The sequence below is a fragment of the Macaca nemestrina genome, chromosome 3, assembly GCF_043159975.1.
Source record: "Macaca nemestrina isolate mMacNem1 chromosome 3, mMacNem.hap1, whole genome shotgun sequence".
Taxonomy (NCBI): Eukaryota; Metazoa; Chordata; class Mammalia; order Primates; family Cercopithecidae; genus Macaca; species Macaca nemestrina.
Genome location: NC_092127.1, coordinates 138,746,429 through 138,766,126, shown reverse-complemented (window position 1 = coordinate 138,766,126; position 19,698 = coordinate 138,746,429). Strand labels below are relative to the sequence as shown.

The 19,698-nt window shown below is 41.1% G+C and overlaps 2 protein-coding genes across 8 annotated transcripts in view; one reads left to right on the top strand and one right to left on the bottom strand.

Annotated features, from left to right (window-relative positions):
- Window positions 1-19,698, bottom strand: part of LOC105477265 (ADP-ribosyltransferase 3 (inactive)) — a 106,753-nt gene that overhangs the window by 76,276 nt on the left and 10,779 nt on the right. For 4 of the 7 annotated variants that reach the window (XM_071093515.1, XM_071093518.1, XM_071093519.1 and 1 more), the window contains exons 1-2: window positions 19,516-19,628; window positions 1,891-1,957 (exon numbers count right to left, since the gene is read on the bottom strand). The exons of 1 other annotated variant lie outside the window; for it this stretch is intronic. In XM_071093515.1, the coding sequence (XP_070949616.1) occupies window positions 1,891-1,911 (21 nt within the window). In that variant the 5' untranslated portion in view covers window positions 1,912-1,957; window positions 19,516-19,628. Of the gene's footprint in view, window positions 1-1,890; window positions 1,958-19,515; window positions 19,658-19,698 lie in introns of those variants that run through there. 2 more of the 7 variants (XM_011733693.3, XM_071093516.1) reach the window with 2 other exon arrangements.
- CXCL10 (C-X-C motif chemokine ligand 10) lies at window positions 7,445-8,508 on the top strand (the record flags this gene model as incomplete). The annotated part of the gene is given in 3 exon segments (NM_001309020.1): window positions 7,445-7,505; window positions 8,059-8,185; window positions 8,420-8,508. Coding segments are annotated over 3 exon segments (277 nt in total), but the record flags the coding sequence as incomplete, so codon positions are not given.

Sequence of the window (19,698 nt, the reverse complement as noted above, 5' to 3'; positions counted from 1 at the left end):
AAAAGGAAAGATTATACTTAATTATTTTTGGCTACTGAGTACGGGACCTAATATGCTCACATGGAATTAATATACCTCTTTGTATCTGTTTCTGAAAAGATTTTCATAGCCAACAATTATAAATCTTTATGATAGGGTCAGCACATTCTGTGGATTATAAGTAGTACTCACACAAAAAAACTGGGTTTTTTTTTTTGGAGAAGGGGTGAATGAGGCAATATTAGTTGCTTCTTCTTGCCTTGTCTGGAAATTTTATTTATCAGACACTGGTAATGAAATTGAGCAAGTCTGAGATTAACACATAACACTGAAACCATAGTTTCACTTAAGTACCTAAGAAGAATATGTCCTAAAACTCCTGGCAGCATAAGTACAGATGTATTCATAGTTCCTTGGTGCTGCTCAATAAACTGCTTCTAAATTGGAAATGCCCTAGTGTGAGTTATAGACTCTATACAATAAATCCTGACTTAGCATTCGTCTTCAAATTGTTCACAAAGACAAACTGTCAGTAAGAGGTTGAAGAAAACTAAATGATAATGAGAGGTGACAACATGCTAGCAGCCCTGGCTCTCGGCGCCTCCTCGGCCTCAGCCTCAGCGTCCACTCTGGAGATGCTTGAGGAGCCCTTCAGCCCACCGCAGGCACTGTGGGAGCCCCTCTCTGGGCTAGCCAAGGCGGGAGCCAGCTCCCTCTGCTTGCAGGGAGGTGTGGAGGGAGAGGCGTGGGCGGGAACCGGGGCTGTGCAGGGTGCTCTCGGGCCAGCACCAGTTCCAGGTGGTCATGGGCTCAGCAGGCCCTGCACTTGGAGCACTGGCGGGCTGCGACGGCCCCAGGCGGTGAGGGGCTTAGCACCCCGGCTAGCAGTTGCAGATGTGCGCCGGGTTCCCCAGCAGTGCCGGCCCGCTGGCACTGCGCTCAAATTCTCGCTGGGCCTCAGCTGCCTCCCCATGGGGGCAGGGTTTGGGACCTGCAGCTCACCAAGCCCCAGCCTCCCCTACCCAACACCGTGGGTTCCTGTGTAGCCCGAGCCTCCCTGAGGAGCGCTGCCCCTGCGCCATGGCACCTGGTCCCGTTGACCACCCCAGGGCTGAGGGGTGCAGGTATGTGGTGCAGGACTAGCAGGCAGCTCCACCTGCAGCCCCAGTGTGGGATCCACTAGGTGAAGCCAGCTGGGCTCCTGAGTCTAGTAGGGACTTGGAGAACCTTTATGCCTAGCTAAGGGATTGTAAATACACCAATCAGCACCCTGTGTCTAGCTCAAGGTTTGTAAATGCACCAATCAGTGCTCTGTGTCTAGCTAATCTAGTAGGGACTTGGAGAACTTTTATGTCTAGCTAGAGGATTGTAAATGCACCAATCAGCACTCTGTGTCTAGTTGAGGGATTGTAAACGCATCAATCAGCACCCTGTCAAAACGGTCCAATCAGCTCTCCGTAAAACGGACCAATTAGCGCTCTGTAAAACTGACCAATCAGCAGGATGTGTGTGGGGCCAGATAAGGGAATAAAAGCAGGCTGCCCCAGCCAGCCAGCAGCAACCCTCTGGGATCCCTTTCCCTGCTGTGAAAGGTTTGTTCTTTCACTCTTTACAGTAAAGCTTGCTGCTGCTCCCTCTTGGGGTCCGTGCCACCTTTATGAGCTGTAACACTCACCGTGAAAGTCTGAAGCTTCACTCCTGAAGCCAACAAGACCATGAACCCACCAGGAAGAATGAACAACTCCAGACGCGCCACCTTTAAGAGCTGTAACATTCACCACGAAGGTCTGAAGCTTCACTACTGAAGTCAGCGAGACCATGAACTCACCAGAAGAAAGAAACTGTGAACACATCTGAACATCTAAAGGAAAAGACTCCAGACACACCATTTTTAAGAACTGTAACACTCACCGCAAGGGTCCGCGGCTTCATTCTTAGTCAGTGAGACCAAGAACCCACCAATTCCAAACACGATAATCTAAAATATGGAATAACATGCACTACTGAACTACATTGTATCTCAAGATTCCTCTTCTGAAAAGACAACCAATGATCAATCAATTAAAATTAAAACTACACATTTTCTAAAGATTTTGATTAAAAACAGAACAAAATATCACAAAATTCTAATTTATTTTGTTGAAATATCTTATTTATGGGAAGGAGAAAGAAATGCACCACACTTCCCCCAAACACATTTCCTTTATTATAATGTCCTCCAATTTTGTCTCTTCCTCCAAATGATGAAATCTGCCATATTTGTAAAAGTCTTCTCAAGTGCATGAGTTCAGAAACACTGAATAGCCTAAAATGTATCCAAACAGAAGCTATTCTGAGCCCCTCCCTCCTCCAATGCCATGATGATTGTTAGGGTCTACCACCCACTTTGCCAGCACTCATTTTGCCCTCTGCTTAGGCTGGCTATGAAAGATGAGACGCATGGGTAATCGAAAAGTATATAACCAGTATTACCAAACACCGTGAGCTGAGGGAATCTTTTGAGAGCTCAGAGTGAAAACTATGAAGGGGAAGCTTTGCCCTCCTCTCCCATACTTTCCAAGGCACATTCTGCACCAGCTGAGGGGATTCCCAGTCCACAGAAATCACTGATGTCCTCCTGCTCACTTTTTAGAAAATTTCTTCTAAGCGCAACAGTTTCCGGGAAAGCATTTTTTCCTTGGTCTATGCTCATTAGTCTGTCAGGGCAGACTGTTTCTTTTTTTATGCTTGTCTTTTTTGGCCTGATGCCATAATCAGAGGCTTAAAGATAAATCAATAGCAACTGAAACAGAAACTAAAGCGGGATACTTCCTTGATTTTCATTTTCTTTCAAAACTGTACTCAGATCAGTGAATTCTAGGAAAGTTAATATACCATAAACCTTGCAAAAATTGAGAGAAATATATAAAAAGAGTTATCATTTAGATTTTTATTTAAATGACACATGCAGTCTTGGTTTTGGGTGAAATAAGTAATAGTGGTCTTGCTACTGTCTCTAAAAGTTTGATTTTTTTTCTAAATGATTTTTCCATGCTGATCACATTTGTCAGGTTTCTACCCTGAGCAGACCCCTCATTTAAAACGAGAAGGGTCCTTCGTTTGACTCTGCTCACCATGCACTGTTCTGATACTAATTCAATTTCATAGGTAATCTGATCCTGGGAAAGGGGTGACTTGGATACCAAAACCAATCATCCTACTCACTGAAAAAGTTCTCATTGTAAATGGATACACAGTCTTTTGATTTTCATCTTAGTCTCTTTTAGATTTTGTTAGCAGAGTTAACTCTCTGAGAATATGCTTACCGTGGATGACTAGGAAAAATGAGAATTTCTGGACTGGAAAAACTAAGGACCAGATTTTACAGAATCCTAACAAGGCATTATCACTCCTATGAGACCACCAATCTTCCTGACTGGTTAGTTGGCTTCCCCCTTTGCCATTTTTTAATGACATTTATCTGTAATTGCACAAGCTTTCCTCTCCTGGCCACTTATTTAAGTAAGATTCACACTTTATGGCTCATCTGAGGTCTTTTTTTCTGAGGGATCTTCTGAAAACTTCTGACCTTAATGAGTACGTATAGTCTCCTATGAACCTCCACGTTATTTATTTTCCATACCACTCATTTGGTACTGATCATAAAGGTTTTTTTTCTTTTTTATTTTTTTTTTTGAAATGGAGTTTCACTCTTGTTGCCCAGGCTAGAGTGCAATGGTGTGATCTCGGCTCACTACAACCTCTGCCTCCAGGGTTCAAGCGATTCTCCTGCCTCAGCCTCCCACGTAGCTGGGATTACATGCACCCACCACCACGCCTGGCTAATTTTTTGTATTTTTAGTAGAGACAGGGTTTCACCATGTTGGCCAAGCTGTTGTTGAACTCCTGACCTCAGGTGATCCGCCTTGGCCTCCCAAAGTGCTGGGATTACAGGCGTGAGCCACCATGCCTGGCCCATAAAGTTTCTCTTATTGATATTTATTGTTTCATAGTTTTTGGTCTTCCCAATTAGAATGTAAACCCGTCAAGGATAAATATTGGATCTTATCCCTTCTAGTATTCCCTGAGATTAGCTTAGTTCCCTACACAAAGTGCACAGAAAATAATGAGAACAAGTCTACTTCTCCTTCTTCTAACACTGTCCATGGCCATATACATAATATGCACTGAGGAGATTTGCATTCCTGCATTCATTCATTCAATCCTTAATTACAGATAAAAAGCAGTGAATAATTAAGAAGCTTTTGGGGGCACCACTCTATATTTACCAGAGTTCTTGGAATGAAGAGTCTGTCCTATAGCTAGCTGAGAATATCTGTATTGATTTTACCTAACTAAATCTAAACTAACTTCTGGGGAAATTATAGTCTTCTTAAATTAAACTTGGTTCTTAAAGCTAAGGAAAACAATAATACTCATGTTCAAATTCAGAAATCTGATGAACCAACAGAAATACTTCTTGAAATACAATCCTTGTATGCTGTTACTTAAAGTCTGTAAAGATTCATTCATCTACCCTTCTATACAATATTTACCAAATGCCTCTCATATGCATTTCAGTTCCCTGTTCTCCTGGGGCATACATTTTAGTGTGGAGAAACAGACATTACACTAAAAAAACAGAATGAACTGAATATCAAATAGTATGAAATGCCATGTAGAGAATTAAAGTCACGTCTGCTTCAGATTGTGTGACAAGAGAAGGTACAAGCCAACTAAAATCTAAATGTCCAGAAGGAACACTCTATGTGACAAACAGGAGGAAAAGCATTCCAGATGGAGAAAACTGCCAGTGTATGGGCCACTGACCGGATTGTAGTGGTTGAGAAGGAATGATATGAGGTTGGACAAACAGGTAGCACCCAGATCATAGAGGACTTAGTAAAGCAGCTTAATTAGAAATTTAGATTTTATTCTAAGTGGAAGTTGTTTGAGGTCTTAAGCAGCAGAGTGACATGATCACTTAGGTTTTTAAAATAAAAAAAGTAAGCGATCATGTTCCACTGCTACATATGTACCCCACAAAATGAAAGCATATGCCCAGAAAAAAAATTACACAAAAATCTTCGTGGCAGATTTATATATAACTGAAATCTGAACACAGTCAAGGTGTCCATCAACAAGAAACAAACTGATATGTTTGTGCAATGGATTACTATTCATCAATAAAGAGAAACAAATTACTAATTCATGCAACTACATTGATGAATCTAAGAAACATACTGAGCAAAAGATGTCTTGCACAAAAGAGTATATACTTAAGTGGTTCTATTTATATGAAGTTCTAGAACAGGTAAAAATAATCTATGGTGAAAAAAATAGAAGAGTGGCTGGGTCAGGATAGAAATTATAAGGATAAAATGAGTCAATATGGTCAATATTCATAAAGCAGTTCAAACAATGTCTGGCACACAGTTAATGTAATACAATGTTTAGTAAAAATCAAATATTTTATCCCTAATAACAGATTTTTAGTCCATTTATCAAGTATCTCCTTTTTACATTGTCTTCTATATAGAGACATCTTAGCTGACAACTCAGATACTAACTAAAATAAAACCATCACCATCTCTTGTTTTGATTGGTTAATCTTCAACTTTTCCGGGCCTCTTCCATTCATGATGTCAGACATTTCTCTGAAATTTGTTGGCATTCTATTCACAGGCAAATGTTTGCTCTGCATAAACAGACATGGAAGCATCCTTCCATGTCACTATTTCTCATAAGCCTTTCTCTCATCAGAAGGAACACCTCTTTGCTAGGTGAAAGTCTTTCGGGTTCTGTCAGTCTCTACCTCACCTCCCTCTCTTTTGTCTTTCCAGTTTCCCACAGCTAATTCCGCTGACTTATTCCCTTGAAAGCTTAGCTCTATTCCAGTCCCTAGAACAGATTAACATGGGAGTCAGCTCTCTAGCAAACTCCATTTGCCCCAAGCAACTCACTCTCTGTTCCAATGATGAAGTTCCTGCATTTGAGGATCCATGTCTTGTGTGTGCCCAGTTTGCAGATACAGGCTTTATTCTTGGCCCCTGATACCAGGTTCTGAGACAGTATCTGCCAGGTACAGTAGCCTCATCCTAGGATGGAAGCTTTTCCATTCCCTGACCAATCCCTGCATTGTTGCAGCCCAGCTGACTATGAAAAGAACTCCCATATATTTTCCTAGGTTCTAAATATCACTTGCCTCAGATCTCTCATTGCAGGGTGGTGCCTGCTTTTGAAACAGTAATTCATCTTTGATTCCCTGTTATTAATCATTCGCAAAGAATACAACCAAGGACCACTATATCCATGGATTCTGTTAAATTTCCACTTTCAGGTTCAACATGTGTTCCATTATATGAGTATCATGTGTTTCTACTGCTGGCTACTATAAATAATCAGCCAAGTACTATTGAATGCTAAGAAATTAAGTTTTGCCACAATTCATCATCCAGTTAAAATTGTGCCAATTTCAGTTATCATTGTTACTAGCTCAATGGCTGACACATTTTTTCTTTTCCTTTGCATTTAACAGTCTCTTGCAGTTGAACCCCATCTTAAATCAACCTGTTTCCCTCCTGTCTCAAGCTGCTTTCCCAAGGTCTGTCTCTATGCATACCTCCCCTTTTAAATTCATTTCCTCAAAAAGCACCCTTTGTTTTTTACAATAACCCTAAGATAGCTATGAATCCTTTTCTCCCACCATCCTAGATACCATCTTATGATGTTTTCATTCAGGGACTGCTGTAGGACATGAAACTTGTTTTAACCAGAAATTAGATACCCAAATGAGCAGTGCCTTCCCTCAAAATAGTTATGTTGGAAGCTGTTTACTTAATCTAATGGTGTTATGAATGAACAAAGCATTTATTGAATTATTTAAAACTTGCCAGTTCCATATCTTTGACCTTGTCTGAGCAAGCCAATCCTATTACTTTATAGTATTTGATCAAGGAGCACTGTCCAGGTAAATCACTGTTCTAATAATCAGGCACAACTTGCTGTTACCAAAAAATTAGGTTTACCTATAAAGGATGAAAAATTTCTATTACTGGGGATATTTTTTAAAATAGCCTCTGAAATTAACTATAAAAGTTTAAGTGTTGAGAAAAAGCATAGTTAGAATGGATTGCAACCTTTGTTTTTTTCTATATGCAATGAAGTTCTTTTTTTCAAGAAACAGTTCATGTTTTGGAAAGTGAAACCTAATTCACTATTATCAAAAAAAGAGGGGCAGAGGGAAATTCCATACTTGTAGACTACAATAAACAAACATAATACCTTCGATTTTGCAACATGGGACTTCCCCAGGAACAGCCAGCAGGTTTTGCTAAGTCAACTGTAATGTTATCCAATCAGAATTAGGGAGGGAAAATGCCTTTGCAGATAAATACGGCACACTCGCCTCACGTTTTCTGAGACATTCCTCAACTGCTTAGACATATTCTGAGCCTGCAGCAGAGGAATCTCCAGTCTCAGCACCATGAATCAAACTACCATTCTGATTTGCTGCCTTGTCTTTCTGACTCTAAGTGGCATTCAAGGTAAGGAACATCAAAGGATACTTAATTTGTAAAATGAGAAATAGGAATAGGTATAAATTCTAAAAATACAGAAATAATGTATTTGTAAAAGTTTCACTGCATGTTTATAAATAAGAGGGAAATAAATAGAGATTCCCTCAGATCATAAAACTTATGTGAATTGAAGTGAGAAAAACAAATAGAATAAGAGAAAGAGAAGGAAAAAGGGAAGGAGGACAGAAGAGATGGGGAAGAGGGAGGATAGAGAGAGAAAATGAGGGAATGCGGAGAGAGATGAGATAGATACTTCCTTACCTAACTAAGCTCAATGAACCACAGGAACAGTGTTTAAGGGTTTGACTTTATAATCAATAAGCTGCAATTCTTTTCTTCCAGATAATCAACTATTTAATCATTTACAATTGTGTTATGATGCGATTCATTCCTCCTCAGATTAAGTGACTGTTTGCTAATATGGGGATATAGGTTCTGCTAAATACCACCAGTCTACATTAAATATCTAACATGAACACTGTGCTAACTTTTTCTGCTGTTCCTTTCTCTTTTCCTACAGGAATACCTCTCTCAAGAACTGTACGCTGTACCTGCATCAGCATTAGTAATCAACCTGTTAATCCAAGGTCTTTAGAAAAACTTGAAATTATTCCTCCAAGTCAATTTTGTCCACATGTTGAGATCATGTGAGTGAAATCCCATCTGATTATCACTTCCCTGGTTGTAATTATATACTGTATTAAATATGTAATGATAATAACAAAAGATCAGTAAGGGTTTATGATGATTATAAAACTAATGTACAGCAAACAAAAACATGCAGAGTGCAACTTAAATGTCGGACTTCAGAACTGTGTATGCCATCTGTTTTATTGACCCAACATTGTTTTAAATATTTTCATCCCTATTTATTTCTGCAGTGCTACAATGAAAAAGAAGGGTGAGAAGAGGTGTCTGAATCCAGAATCTAAGGCCATCAAGAATTTACTGAAAGCAGTTAGCAAGGAAAGGTAGGTTTGCTTTTGCTTGCAGAATTGCTCTTAGGAAATGGCAATCTTGGGAGTCAGAAATACTTGCATTGTGGTTTGCTTTGCAATCACTGGTTTAAAAGTATGTTACCACCATGCCCTCTCCTACCTCCATTTATTTAAATGCTGAGGCACCATCTTACGTGGTAAGTATTAGAAGTTACCCTGATTACCTGTCAACCTTAAAGTACAGCTATAACTATCTAAGCAAAACTGACACATTTTCCCCAAGTCTTTCATGGCTTTAAAAAAAAGCAGCCCCTGTAATCCATAATGAATGCATAGCAGCAGGAAAGCTCATCACATCCTTTACCTGAGGATCTTTGGGTTATCTATGAACTGAATATGTTCCAAGCAAAACCCAGTCTGAAGTCAGAGTCTGAATATCACACTTTTATGTCCCCTTTCTTTTCTTACAGGTCTAAAAGATCTCCCTAAAACCAGAGGGAAACAAAGTGCTGCCAAGAATGGACCACACAGAGGCTGCCTCTCCCATCACTTCCCTACATGGAGTATATGTCAAGCCCTAATTGTTCTTAGTTTGCAGTTCCATTAAAAGGTGACCAATCATGGTCACAAATCAGCTGCTACTACTCCTGTAGGAAGGTCAATGTTCATCATCCTAAGCTACTCAGTAATAACTCTACCCTGGCACTATAATGTAAGCTGTACTGCGGTGCTATGTTCTTAGTGGATGTGCCAAGTCCTAACCCTGCTTCCGGTATTTCCCTCACCTTTCCCATCTTCCAAGGGTACTAAGGAATCTTTCTGCTTTGGGGTTTATCAGAATTCTCAGAATCTCAAATAACTAAAAGGCAATCAAAATGATAATACAATCTGCTTTTTAAAGAATGCCCTTTACTTCATGGACTTCCACTGCCATCCTCCCAAGGGGCCCATATTCTTTCAGTGGCTACCTACATACAATTCCAAATACATACAGGAAGGTAGAAACATCTGAAAATGTATATGTAAATATTCTTATTTAATGAAAGACTGTACAAAGTAGAAGTCTTAGATGTATATATTTCCTATATTGTTTTCAGTGTACATGGAATAACTTATGTAATTATGTACTATGTATCAACAAGTAACAGGAAAATTTTAAAAATACAGATAGATATATGCTCTGCATGTTATGTAAGATAAATGTGTTGAATGGTTTTCAAAATAAAAATGAAGTACTCTCCTGGAAATATTGAGAAAGACTATCTAAATGTTGAAAGACCAAAAGGTTAATAAAGTAATTATTAACTAAGATGAAGTGTCTTGTGTGTCACTTGGTTGGGATATTTATTTCATAAGAAATTTAGATTGGAGAATCCATGGCCTGGAGAGGAAGGCGGGATGGGCAGAAGACAAATGAGTTGGAGAATTACCACTCTCTCTCCTTCCAACTGTAATCTTCTGAAAGGCTCATCATATAAGATCCTACAGAACTAATGTAGCATAACAGAGCTTGGCCTAATCTCCAAACCCCTATAGTCAGATTTCTTTTTTTTTTTCTTTCAATCTCTTATTTTTTTAGACACAGGGTCTTCCTCTGAGTGCAGTGGTGCAATCATAGCTCAGTGCAGCCTCAAACTCCTGGGCTCAAGTAATCCTCTGACCTCAGCCTCCAGAGAAGCTGGAATTACAAGTGCAAGCCACCACATCCAGCCCAATAGCCAAATTTCTCTAAGATGTCTCCACTTGAATATCCCATAGGAACTTTAAACTCCGAATTAATTCTCCTCTCCCTGAGATCTGTTTCTCCCCCTCTATTCTATGTCCTAGTTTAATTGTACCATCATCCAATCAGTTTCCCAAACTAGAAACCTAGGAGTAATTCTATACTACTTCTTCCTCCCCTCCCACATCCAATTACTTACTAAGAAGATCTTCACAATACATTTAGTTGGCAAATTATTAGCATCTAGAATATGCAAAGAATCTCCATAGATCAAAAAGGAAAAGACAAGGCTGGGTGCGGTGGTTCATGCCTGTAATCTCAGCACTTTGGGAGGCCAAGGCAGGAGGATTGCTTGGGCTCAGGAGTTTCAGACCAGCCTGGCAACACAGTGAGACCCGGTCTCTACCAAATTTTTCTTTTAAGCTACTCAGGAGACTGAGGCAGGAGGATCACCTGAGCCCAGGGGTCTGGGGTTACAGTGAGCTATGACTGCACCACTGCACTCCAGCTTGGGCAACCGAGTGAGACCTCATCTCTAAAAGAAAAAAAAAAAGAAACAGAAGTGAGTAAGAATTTAGAATTTCACAAAAGCATAAGCCCCTAACATGCAAATATGTTCAACCTCATTTGTAATCAAGGAAATGTACATTCAAATCATTATGAAATAACATTTCACACCACTAAACTGGCAAAACTTTTAAAGTTAGATAATAGCAAGCATTACCAAGGATGCAAGGCAATGAGGAATGCGCTTCCACTGCTGATGAAAGAAAAAATAGCTATGACTACTCTGCAAAACAGTTTGGCATTATCTCATAAAGCTAAACACTGGCATACCTCATGCTCCAGCAATTCTACTCCTCTGTATATACCACAGATACTCTTGCAGGTATTTTTTTTTTTTTTTCGAGACGGGGTCTTGCTCTGTCACCCAGGCTGGAGTGCAGTGGCACGATCTCAACTCACTGCAACCTCTGCCTCCTGGGTTCAAGTGGTTCTCCTGCCTCAGCCTCCTGAGTAGCTGGGACTACAGGCACACGCCACTATACTCAGCTAATTTTTGTATTTTTAGTAGAGACGGGATTTCACCATGTTGTCCAGGATGGTCTAGATCTCCTGACCTCGTAATCCACCCGCCTCAGCCTCCCAAAGTGCTAGGACTACAAGTGTAAGCCACCGTGCCTGGCCAAGAACTGCTTTTTTATCAGATTGAATTTTTTTTATTTAATGAGCTTCAATGTACAGTACACTGATCATCTTCCCAGAAACAATAAAATCTGTTGTAGTATAATTTTAACACAGTTCATTCAATTGCAAGTACATAGTTTAATTTTTAATAACGACTGTATTTAAAAACTAACTCACATAATTCATGAAAATCTAACCATTAGCTCTCCCTAGCCAATATGAGCCATCAGCAGAATAGTACTGCCTTTATTCCCTGTAAATATTCTACTTTTCTTTTTTACTCCTTTCCTGAGTATTCCAAAAACACACTTAGTTCTAATCTTTTTTATATTTTTCATCTTTTGGTGGGGCCATTTTTTTTTCCCATGACTTCATTGGATTACTTCCTTTCTGGAATATGTTCTTTTTTTTTTCTTTTTCCTTGAGATGGGGTCTCACTCTGTCACCCAGGCTGGAGTGCAAATGGCGTGATCTCGGCTCACTGCAACCTCCACCTCCCAGGCTCAAGCAATCCTCTCACCTCAGCCTTCCAAGTAGCTAGGACCACAGGCATGTGCCACCACACCTGCTAATTTTTTGGGGGCATTTTTGGTAGATAATACAAATATGAGGCTTCACCAGGTTGACCAGGCTCGTCTCGAACTTCCAAGCTCAGGCGATCTACCCACCTCGGCCTCCCAAAATGCTGGGGTTATAGGCACGAGCCACCATGCTCGGCTCTGGCATATGTTCTCCATTTGCTTTGTTCAGATTCCCTTTTATGTGGCAATGTAAAACACAGTAAACTTGGCATTCCATTCGTAGCACAGGGAGACTTTTCATGGCATGCTACTTTGTATTTAATACTTCTTGAAATTTTTCTTTCCAACTTTTATTTTAGGTTCAGGGAGTACACATGCAGGTTTGTTACATGGGTAAATTGTGTGTTGTGGGGGTATGGTGTATAGATTATTTCATCACCCAGGTAATAAGCATAGTACCAGACAGGTCGTTTTTGGATCTTCATCTTCCTCCCAACCCCCACTGTCAAGTAGGTCCCAGTATCTATTGTTCCCTTCTTTGTGTCCATGGGTACTCAATGTTTAGTTCCCACTTATAAGTGAGAACATGCAGTATTTGGTTTTCTGTTCATGTGTTAATTCGTTTAGAGTGATGGCCTCCAGCTTCATCTGTATTGCTGCAAAGGACATGATTTTGTTCTTTTTTAGTATTCCATAGTGTATATGTACCACATTTTCTTTATGAAGTCCACCGTTGATGGGCATCTAGGTTGGTTCCATGTCTTTGCTATTGTGAATAGGGCTGTGATGACATACGTGTGCACGTGTCTTTATGGTAGAATGATTTACATTTCTTTCAGCATATACCCAGTTATGGGATTGCTGGGTTGAATGGTAGTTCTATTTGAAGTTCCTTGAGAAATCTCCAAGCTGCTTCTCAAAGTGGCTGAACTAATCAGTACCTCTTTCAGTGATAGGAAGTTAAAACCAGGTAGGAAAGATGGTCTTGAATTGCCAATGCCACCCCTCTCCCTTTCCCTGGCAGTGGCCATGTGGCACAGAAAGATAGTCTGTGTGCTTGGGGGAACCCAGTGCTGCTCTGTCAGAGTGGAAAGCAAAATTAGGCTGAACTCAGTTGATGCTGATGGAGGGAGCATTTAGACCAGCCCTAGGCAAAGGGGAATCACCCATCCTAGAGGTTAGAAGTCGAGTTTTGGCAAGTCTTGCCTCCACTGGCTACAGTGCTCTGGGGTCCTAAATAAATCTGAAAGGCAGTCTAGGCCACAAGGATTGCAACTCCTAGGCAGTCCTAATGCTGTGCTGAAGAGCCAGTGGACTTCGGGGGTGCACAACCTAGTTAGGGGAACATGACCTAGTGAGACACCAACCAGGGCAGCACAGAGAGTGCTTGCACCGCTCTTCCCAATCCCAGGCAACACAGCTCACAGCAATAAAAGTGACTCCTTCCTTCTGCTTGAGGAAAGGGAAGAGTAAAGAGGACTTTGTCTTTCAACTTGGATACCAGTTCAGCCACAGTAGGACAGGGTGCTGGGCAGAGTCATGAGGCCCCTAATCAAGGCCCTAGATCCTGGACGACATTTCTAGACATACCCTGGGCCAGAAGGGAATCTGCTGCCTTGAAGGGAAGGACCCAGTGCTGGTAGGATTCATCACCTGCTGACTGAAGAGCCCTTGGGCCCTGAATAACCAGCAGCAATACCCAGGTAGTACACAGTGGGCCTTGGGTGAGACTCAGACAGGCTGGCTTTAGGTGAGACCCAGCACATTCCCAACTGTGGTGGTTATAGTGAGAGATTCCTTCTGCTTGAGAAAAGTAGAAGGAAAAGTAAAGGGGACTTTTTCTTGAAGATAGGTACCAGCTCAGCCACAGTGGAGCAGAGCACCAAGCGGGCTCTTGGGTCCCCAATTCCAGCCTTGGCTTAGATGGCATTTCTGGACCTGCCCTGGGCCAGAGGGCAGCTCACTGCCCTGAAAGGTGAGTCCCAGGCTGGGCAGCATTCACCATAAGCAGACTGAAGAGCCCTTGGGTCTTAAGTGAACATTGGTGGTAGGTAGCCTGGCAGTACATCCCATGGGCCTGTGGTGACGGGCATGAATAAAAGGCTCCTCTGCCTCTGGAAAGGGGAGGGAGGAATGGGAAAGACTTTGTCTCATAGTTTGAGCGTCAGCTTAGCCACAACAGAATAGTAGATATCTAAGGTTTTTTGACTCTAGTCCCTGGCTCCCAGACAGCATCTCTGTGCCCATCTGGTGCCTGGGAAAACTTGCTGCTTGCAGGGAAGGATATAAGCCTGGCTGACTTTTCCACATGCTGATGGTAGAGCTGCAGGGTCTTGAGCAAACACAGATGGTAGCCAGGCAGTGGTTATAGTAACATGCCTTGGGTGAGACCCAGTGCTGTGCTGGCTTCAGGTCTGACCCAGCACAATGCCAGTGGTGGTAGCCACAGGGGTGCTTAGTGTCACCCCAACCCCAGCCCCAAGCAGCTCAGCACAGAGAGAGAGACTTCATTTGTTTAGGAGAAACTAAGGGAAGAGAACAAGAGTCGGCCTGGTAATCCAGAGAATTCTTCCAAATCTTATCTAAGACCACCAAGGAGGTATCTCTTTGAGTCTGCAAGAACTACAGTATTACTGGGCTTTGGGTATTCCTAATGCAAATATGGCTTAGACAGCAACGCTCAAGTATCTTCAAATATCTGGAAATACGTCTGGCAGCAAACTTTTCAATGGAAACCTTACAGGCCAGGATAGAATGGCATAACATATTTAAAGTGCTGAAGAAAAAGCATTTAACCTAGAATGGTATATCCAGTGAAAATATCCTTTAGACATGAAGGAGAAATAAAGACTTTCCAAACTCATTCTATAAGGCCAGTATTAACCCTGATACCAAAATCAAAGACACATCAAAAAAGAAAACAACAGGCCAGTATCTCTCATGAATATTGATGCAAAAATCCTCAATAAAATACTAACAAACCTAGGCCAGGCATTGTGCCTATAATCCCAGGCCAGGCTTGTGCCTATAGTCCCAGCACTCTAGGAAGCCAAGGCCAGAGGATCGCCTGAGCCCAGGAGTTCAAGACTAGACTGACCAACATGGCAAAAACCCATCTCTACAAAAAAATACAAAAATTAGCTGGGCATGGTGGCGCATGCCTATGGTCCCAGCTACTTGAGAGGCTGAGGTCGGAGGATTGTTTGAGCCAGGTTGAGGCTGTAGTGAGCCATAATCATGCCATTGCACTCAAGTCTAGGCAACAGAGTAAGGCCGTGTCTCAACAAACCAAAGCAAATCAAACCTTGTATACATATAAGCTCACTAGGCCAGAGCTTAATACATTTACATTTAAAGTAATTACTGATAAGGAGGGTTTTACTTTGACTTTCTGCTACTGAATTTTTTTAAGAGTCTTATTTTTCTGTTCCTCAATTTCTCCATTACTGCCTTTTTTGGTATGTAGCTGAATTTTTAGAGTGTACTGTTTTGAGTCCCTTCTTTCCTTTTCTGTATATTTTTAGTTATTCTCTTACCGGTTACTTTGGGGATTACATCCTAAACTTGTAACATCCTAGTTTGAATACCACCTTAGTTTCAACAGTAAACAAACACACTCTGCTCCTATACATCTGCATCCTTCCCCTTTGACAATTATTATTGTCACAGATTACAGCACTGTGTGCCCATTAATACATATTTATAATTATTGTTTTATGCATTTTTTAATTCACGTAGGAAAAATGAGGAGCTACAAACCAAAAGTGCAATAATACTGGTTTTTATATTACCTACATAGTTACCTTTACCAGTATTATTCCTTCATATGGCTTTGAGTTAGTATCCTTTCATTTCAGCCTGCAGGACTGCCTTCAATATGTTGTGGAGAGCAAGTCTACTAGTAAAAAACTCCCCCTAGCTTCTGTCTATTTATGTCTTCATTTCTTTTTCATTCTTGAAGAGTGGTTTTGCCAGATATAGAATTCTTCATTGACAGATTATTTTTTCTTTCAGCACTTTAAACATGTTGTTTCACTGCCCTCTTGCCTCCTTGGTTTCTGATAAGAAATCAGCTGTTAATGTTATCTAGGATCCCTTGGATGTATATGATGAATCACTTCACCTGCTGCTTTCAAGATTCTTTGTCTCTTAAGGTTTGACAGCTTGACTATTATGTATCTCAGTGCGGATCTTTTTGAGTTTAACTTGCTTGGAGTTCACTGAGCTTCTTGATTCATGTATATTCATATGTTTCATTGGATTTTGGAAGTTTTCAGTAATTATTTCTGTGAATAGTCTTCTGTCCCTTTCTCTCTCTTCTCCTTCTGAAACTCATATTATGCATGTATTAGTCCACTTGATGGTGTCTCATAGGTCTCTTCGGCTCTGTTCACTTTTCTTCATTATTTTTTCTTTCTACTTCTCAGCCTTGAAAATTTCAATTACCCTATCTTCAGATTTGCAGATTCTTTCTTCTGCTGGCTCAGAACTGCTGCTGAACCCATCGATTAAATTTTTTCACTTCAGTTTTGCACTTTTCCACTCCATCATTTCTATTTGGTTCCTTTTTTATAATTTCTATCCCTTTATTGTTATTCTCATTTTGTCTGGTTTCCTTTTGTTTTTTGTACATGATTTCCTTTAGCTCTTTGAGTATCTTTAAGACAGCTGATTTAATATCTTGGTCTAGTAAGTCCAAAGACTGTGCTTCCTCAGGGACCTCACCTTAACTTAACTACCTCTGTGAAAACCCTATCTCTAAATACAGTCAACTTCTGAGGTACTGGCAGTTAGGTTTTCAACATAAGCATTTGGTGGGGGAGCACAATTCAGCCCCTAACTTGCATTTTCTTTTTTTTTTTTTAATTATGAAAGAAATTAATTTAACAAAATGGAAAAAGCAAATATTTTCACTAAAAATGCATTGGAGCTTCCTAATCAAAATATGTAAAGAACTGACAGATATTTACAAGGTCAATACTCCGACTCTACTTGACGAGTGGTCTTGAAAAGGTAGGAAATGAAGACATTAAACCAATACAAAGTAAAATATCAATTTGTAAAGAAAAGGGAATTAACACTAGTCTCTAGTGCCAATTTTCACATGCTAAATGAACAAAAGTAAATAAAATGACAAGAGGATTGTGAAACAGATACATCTACATACTGATAGCCCAATCTTTCTGGCAAGCAATCTGTCAAAATGTTACAGAAGATACAGAAACGTTTTTAACCCTTGTCCCTATAGTTCCAAAGATGAGAAATATCCCCAGAGAGTAAAATCTTTTTTAAAACAGTAAGAGCACTGTTGTATTACTGAGACATTATTGGAAACAACTCAAAGACACAGCACTGAGAATGAAGAGGCTAGAAATATGAGAACATTTTACAAATATATAAACTATGTAGACACAAGGAAATGTTCAAGTAAAACAAGATTAAAGACTGGGGTCAAGGGGCAGATGTATATACAGGGGGGTGTGTGTGTGTATAAATCTCATGTCATTCCCTTAGTTAAAATTCTGCAGTGTCGCCTCCCCACATAGAGATTCACAAGGCACTTCATCATGTTGTTCCTGTCACATTTCTAGACCAATTTCTCACCACTCCATTATTCATTCTACCCTCCACCCTTGCTAAAGTACTTGCAGCTTCTCAAATTTGGCATACCTTCTCCCGCCTCTTGCTTAGAATATTCCCCCACCTTCTTCTTGTAACAAATTCCAGCCAATTCTCCCTTTCAGACCTAACTCAGACAGCTGTGTCTGACCTAACTGTGTCTCCCTTTCAGACCTAACCCATCAGCCAGGGTTGTGCACTTCTCTGTACCTCCAATTATTCTGTACAATCCTTTATCATACCACTTCTTCTATAATAAGTGTTAATGTACATGCTGTTTTCCCCCACTGAACTGTGAGCTCCTTGAGGAAATCATTGTTCATATATGTGTCCTCAGAGTCTAGAACCATAAGAATAAAAGTTTGGTGAATGAAGTGAATGATAAACAGTAAATGAAGAGTTTTAAGAATGTGGATTTTTTTATTGTAAAATTACTTACATAGGCAATTTTAAAGTGCCATTTTAAATAAATATGGATATTTTAAGTATAAACATTTTCTTTTCAGGATAATTTTTCTTCAGGTTAGTCAGCAGCTTCTTAATGGCTGTTGTTACATATCATCAGACTACAAGCTGACTTGCCTAAAGTCACCAAGCAAAAATGTTATTGTCAACATTTTGGGAAACTTGTCCTTTACATGATGTCCTTAACATGCTCTCTCAAAATTGTTTATTCACAAACCTAACCCAGTCCTTCAGTTTTACATGAGAAATATAAACCAAGAAGTCAGATAATAAGATTAGCAAAGAAAGAACTTTATCCTTTCTCTTAGTGATTTAGAGGCAGACAGGATGTAAAACCTTCCACAGCTAGGATTTACCTGCATGTAACCTACCATGTTGTATTTAGGAAGAAATGACTCCCTGAGTGAGGAGAGGAGAGGGAAAAAAAAAAAGTAAAATGTTCTCTTGGGGCAGAAGACTTTCAATAAATAAATCCCTTTCTAGTCAGTTTAGTACTAACAGCTGCCGAGAGGAGGGGAAGTCCACATTGAGGGAAACTCAAACAGGCCTGGAGGTTTCTTTATGAGAGAAACTTCTCCTCTCACAAGTAAAAAAGGAAGGCTCTTATCGTCCCCGCGACAGTCAGTCACCCTGGATAATTAAACAGAACACCTCGATTCCACAACCAAAAAGAGTCAAGGCGGAGGCTGGGCTACACCCGTGAAAACTAAGAATTCCGCTTGGTAAAGTTCTTTGGGGTCACATTAGCATTTGGATCCCCTACGGACACAGAACTGGAATTTTTCAAGGCACAGGAAGTTAAAATTCTTGTCCAAAAAGGAATTGGTAACTGCTGATTTCAACTCTAGATCATCCTTGGCTCCATTCCCAGGGCTGTGAGAAAGGCCTGCAACATCCTCTCACCAGGTTTCTGTTTCTCCTAAAAGCCTTGTCTAGCCATAAATGCAATGATCAATGGGATTTTCTCCTTCCTGCTGCCTGCTTCCTGAGAGAAGGTGGCTGCTCTCAGACGTTGCATGACAAGTTCCTAAACGAAGCCCAGGAAACTAGTGTCTGGACAGGCCTGAGCTGAGAGCAGCGGCCCCAGCCTGCTCGGAGGGGCCCTACCCTACCATGGCAGAACAGTTTCAACATGAAGCAGGGTCAGGCGAGAGAAGCCTTCCCATTCCGCTTGCTACCTCAGAAAATCAGCCGCTTTTTGGGTAATAAATAAGATCTGGCCTCAGTGACTCCTAACTGACCCCCACACCTCCTTTCTCTTATCCCAAGGGCCTTTGTCCCAGTCACTGAAGTCCACGGCCCAGGGTTACCCCGAAGCCCAGTGCCCTGGCCCTTCTGGGGCCGTCCTTACCTGCTGGCCTCACCCAAGCCTCGTGTGAAACCTGCAAAACAGGCCTCTCTGCTCATGGCCACCGCCCCTGAGAACCTTCCCACCCACCCCCAAAAGCACCCTCATCTCGGCTGGGGAGGCTGCGGGCCGCTCAGGGGACAGAGAGGAGCGATCCCGAAGGCACAACCACTACCTTTTGTCCCCAAAGTGCTTCTCTTCGCCTCCGGCTGGATCAGCACTGGCAGCAAAGGTACCCAGTGGTACCACGAGCAGCACCAGCGAGCGTTGAGAGCTCCGGATACAACCTCCTCACGAAAGAGGGTTCTGGAAGACCGGTTGGCTGGGCATGCGCAGTACATGCACCTCGGCCCGGCTG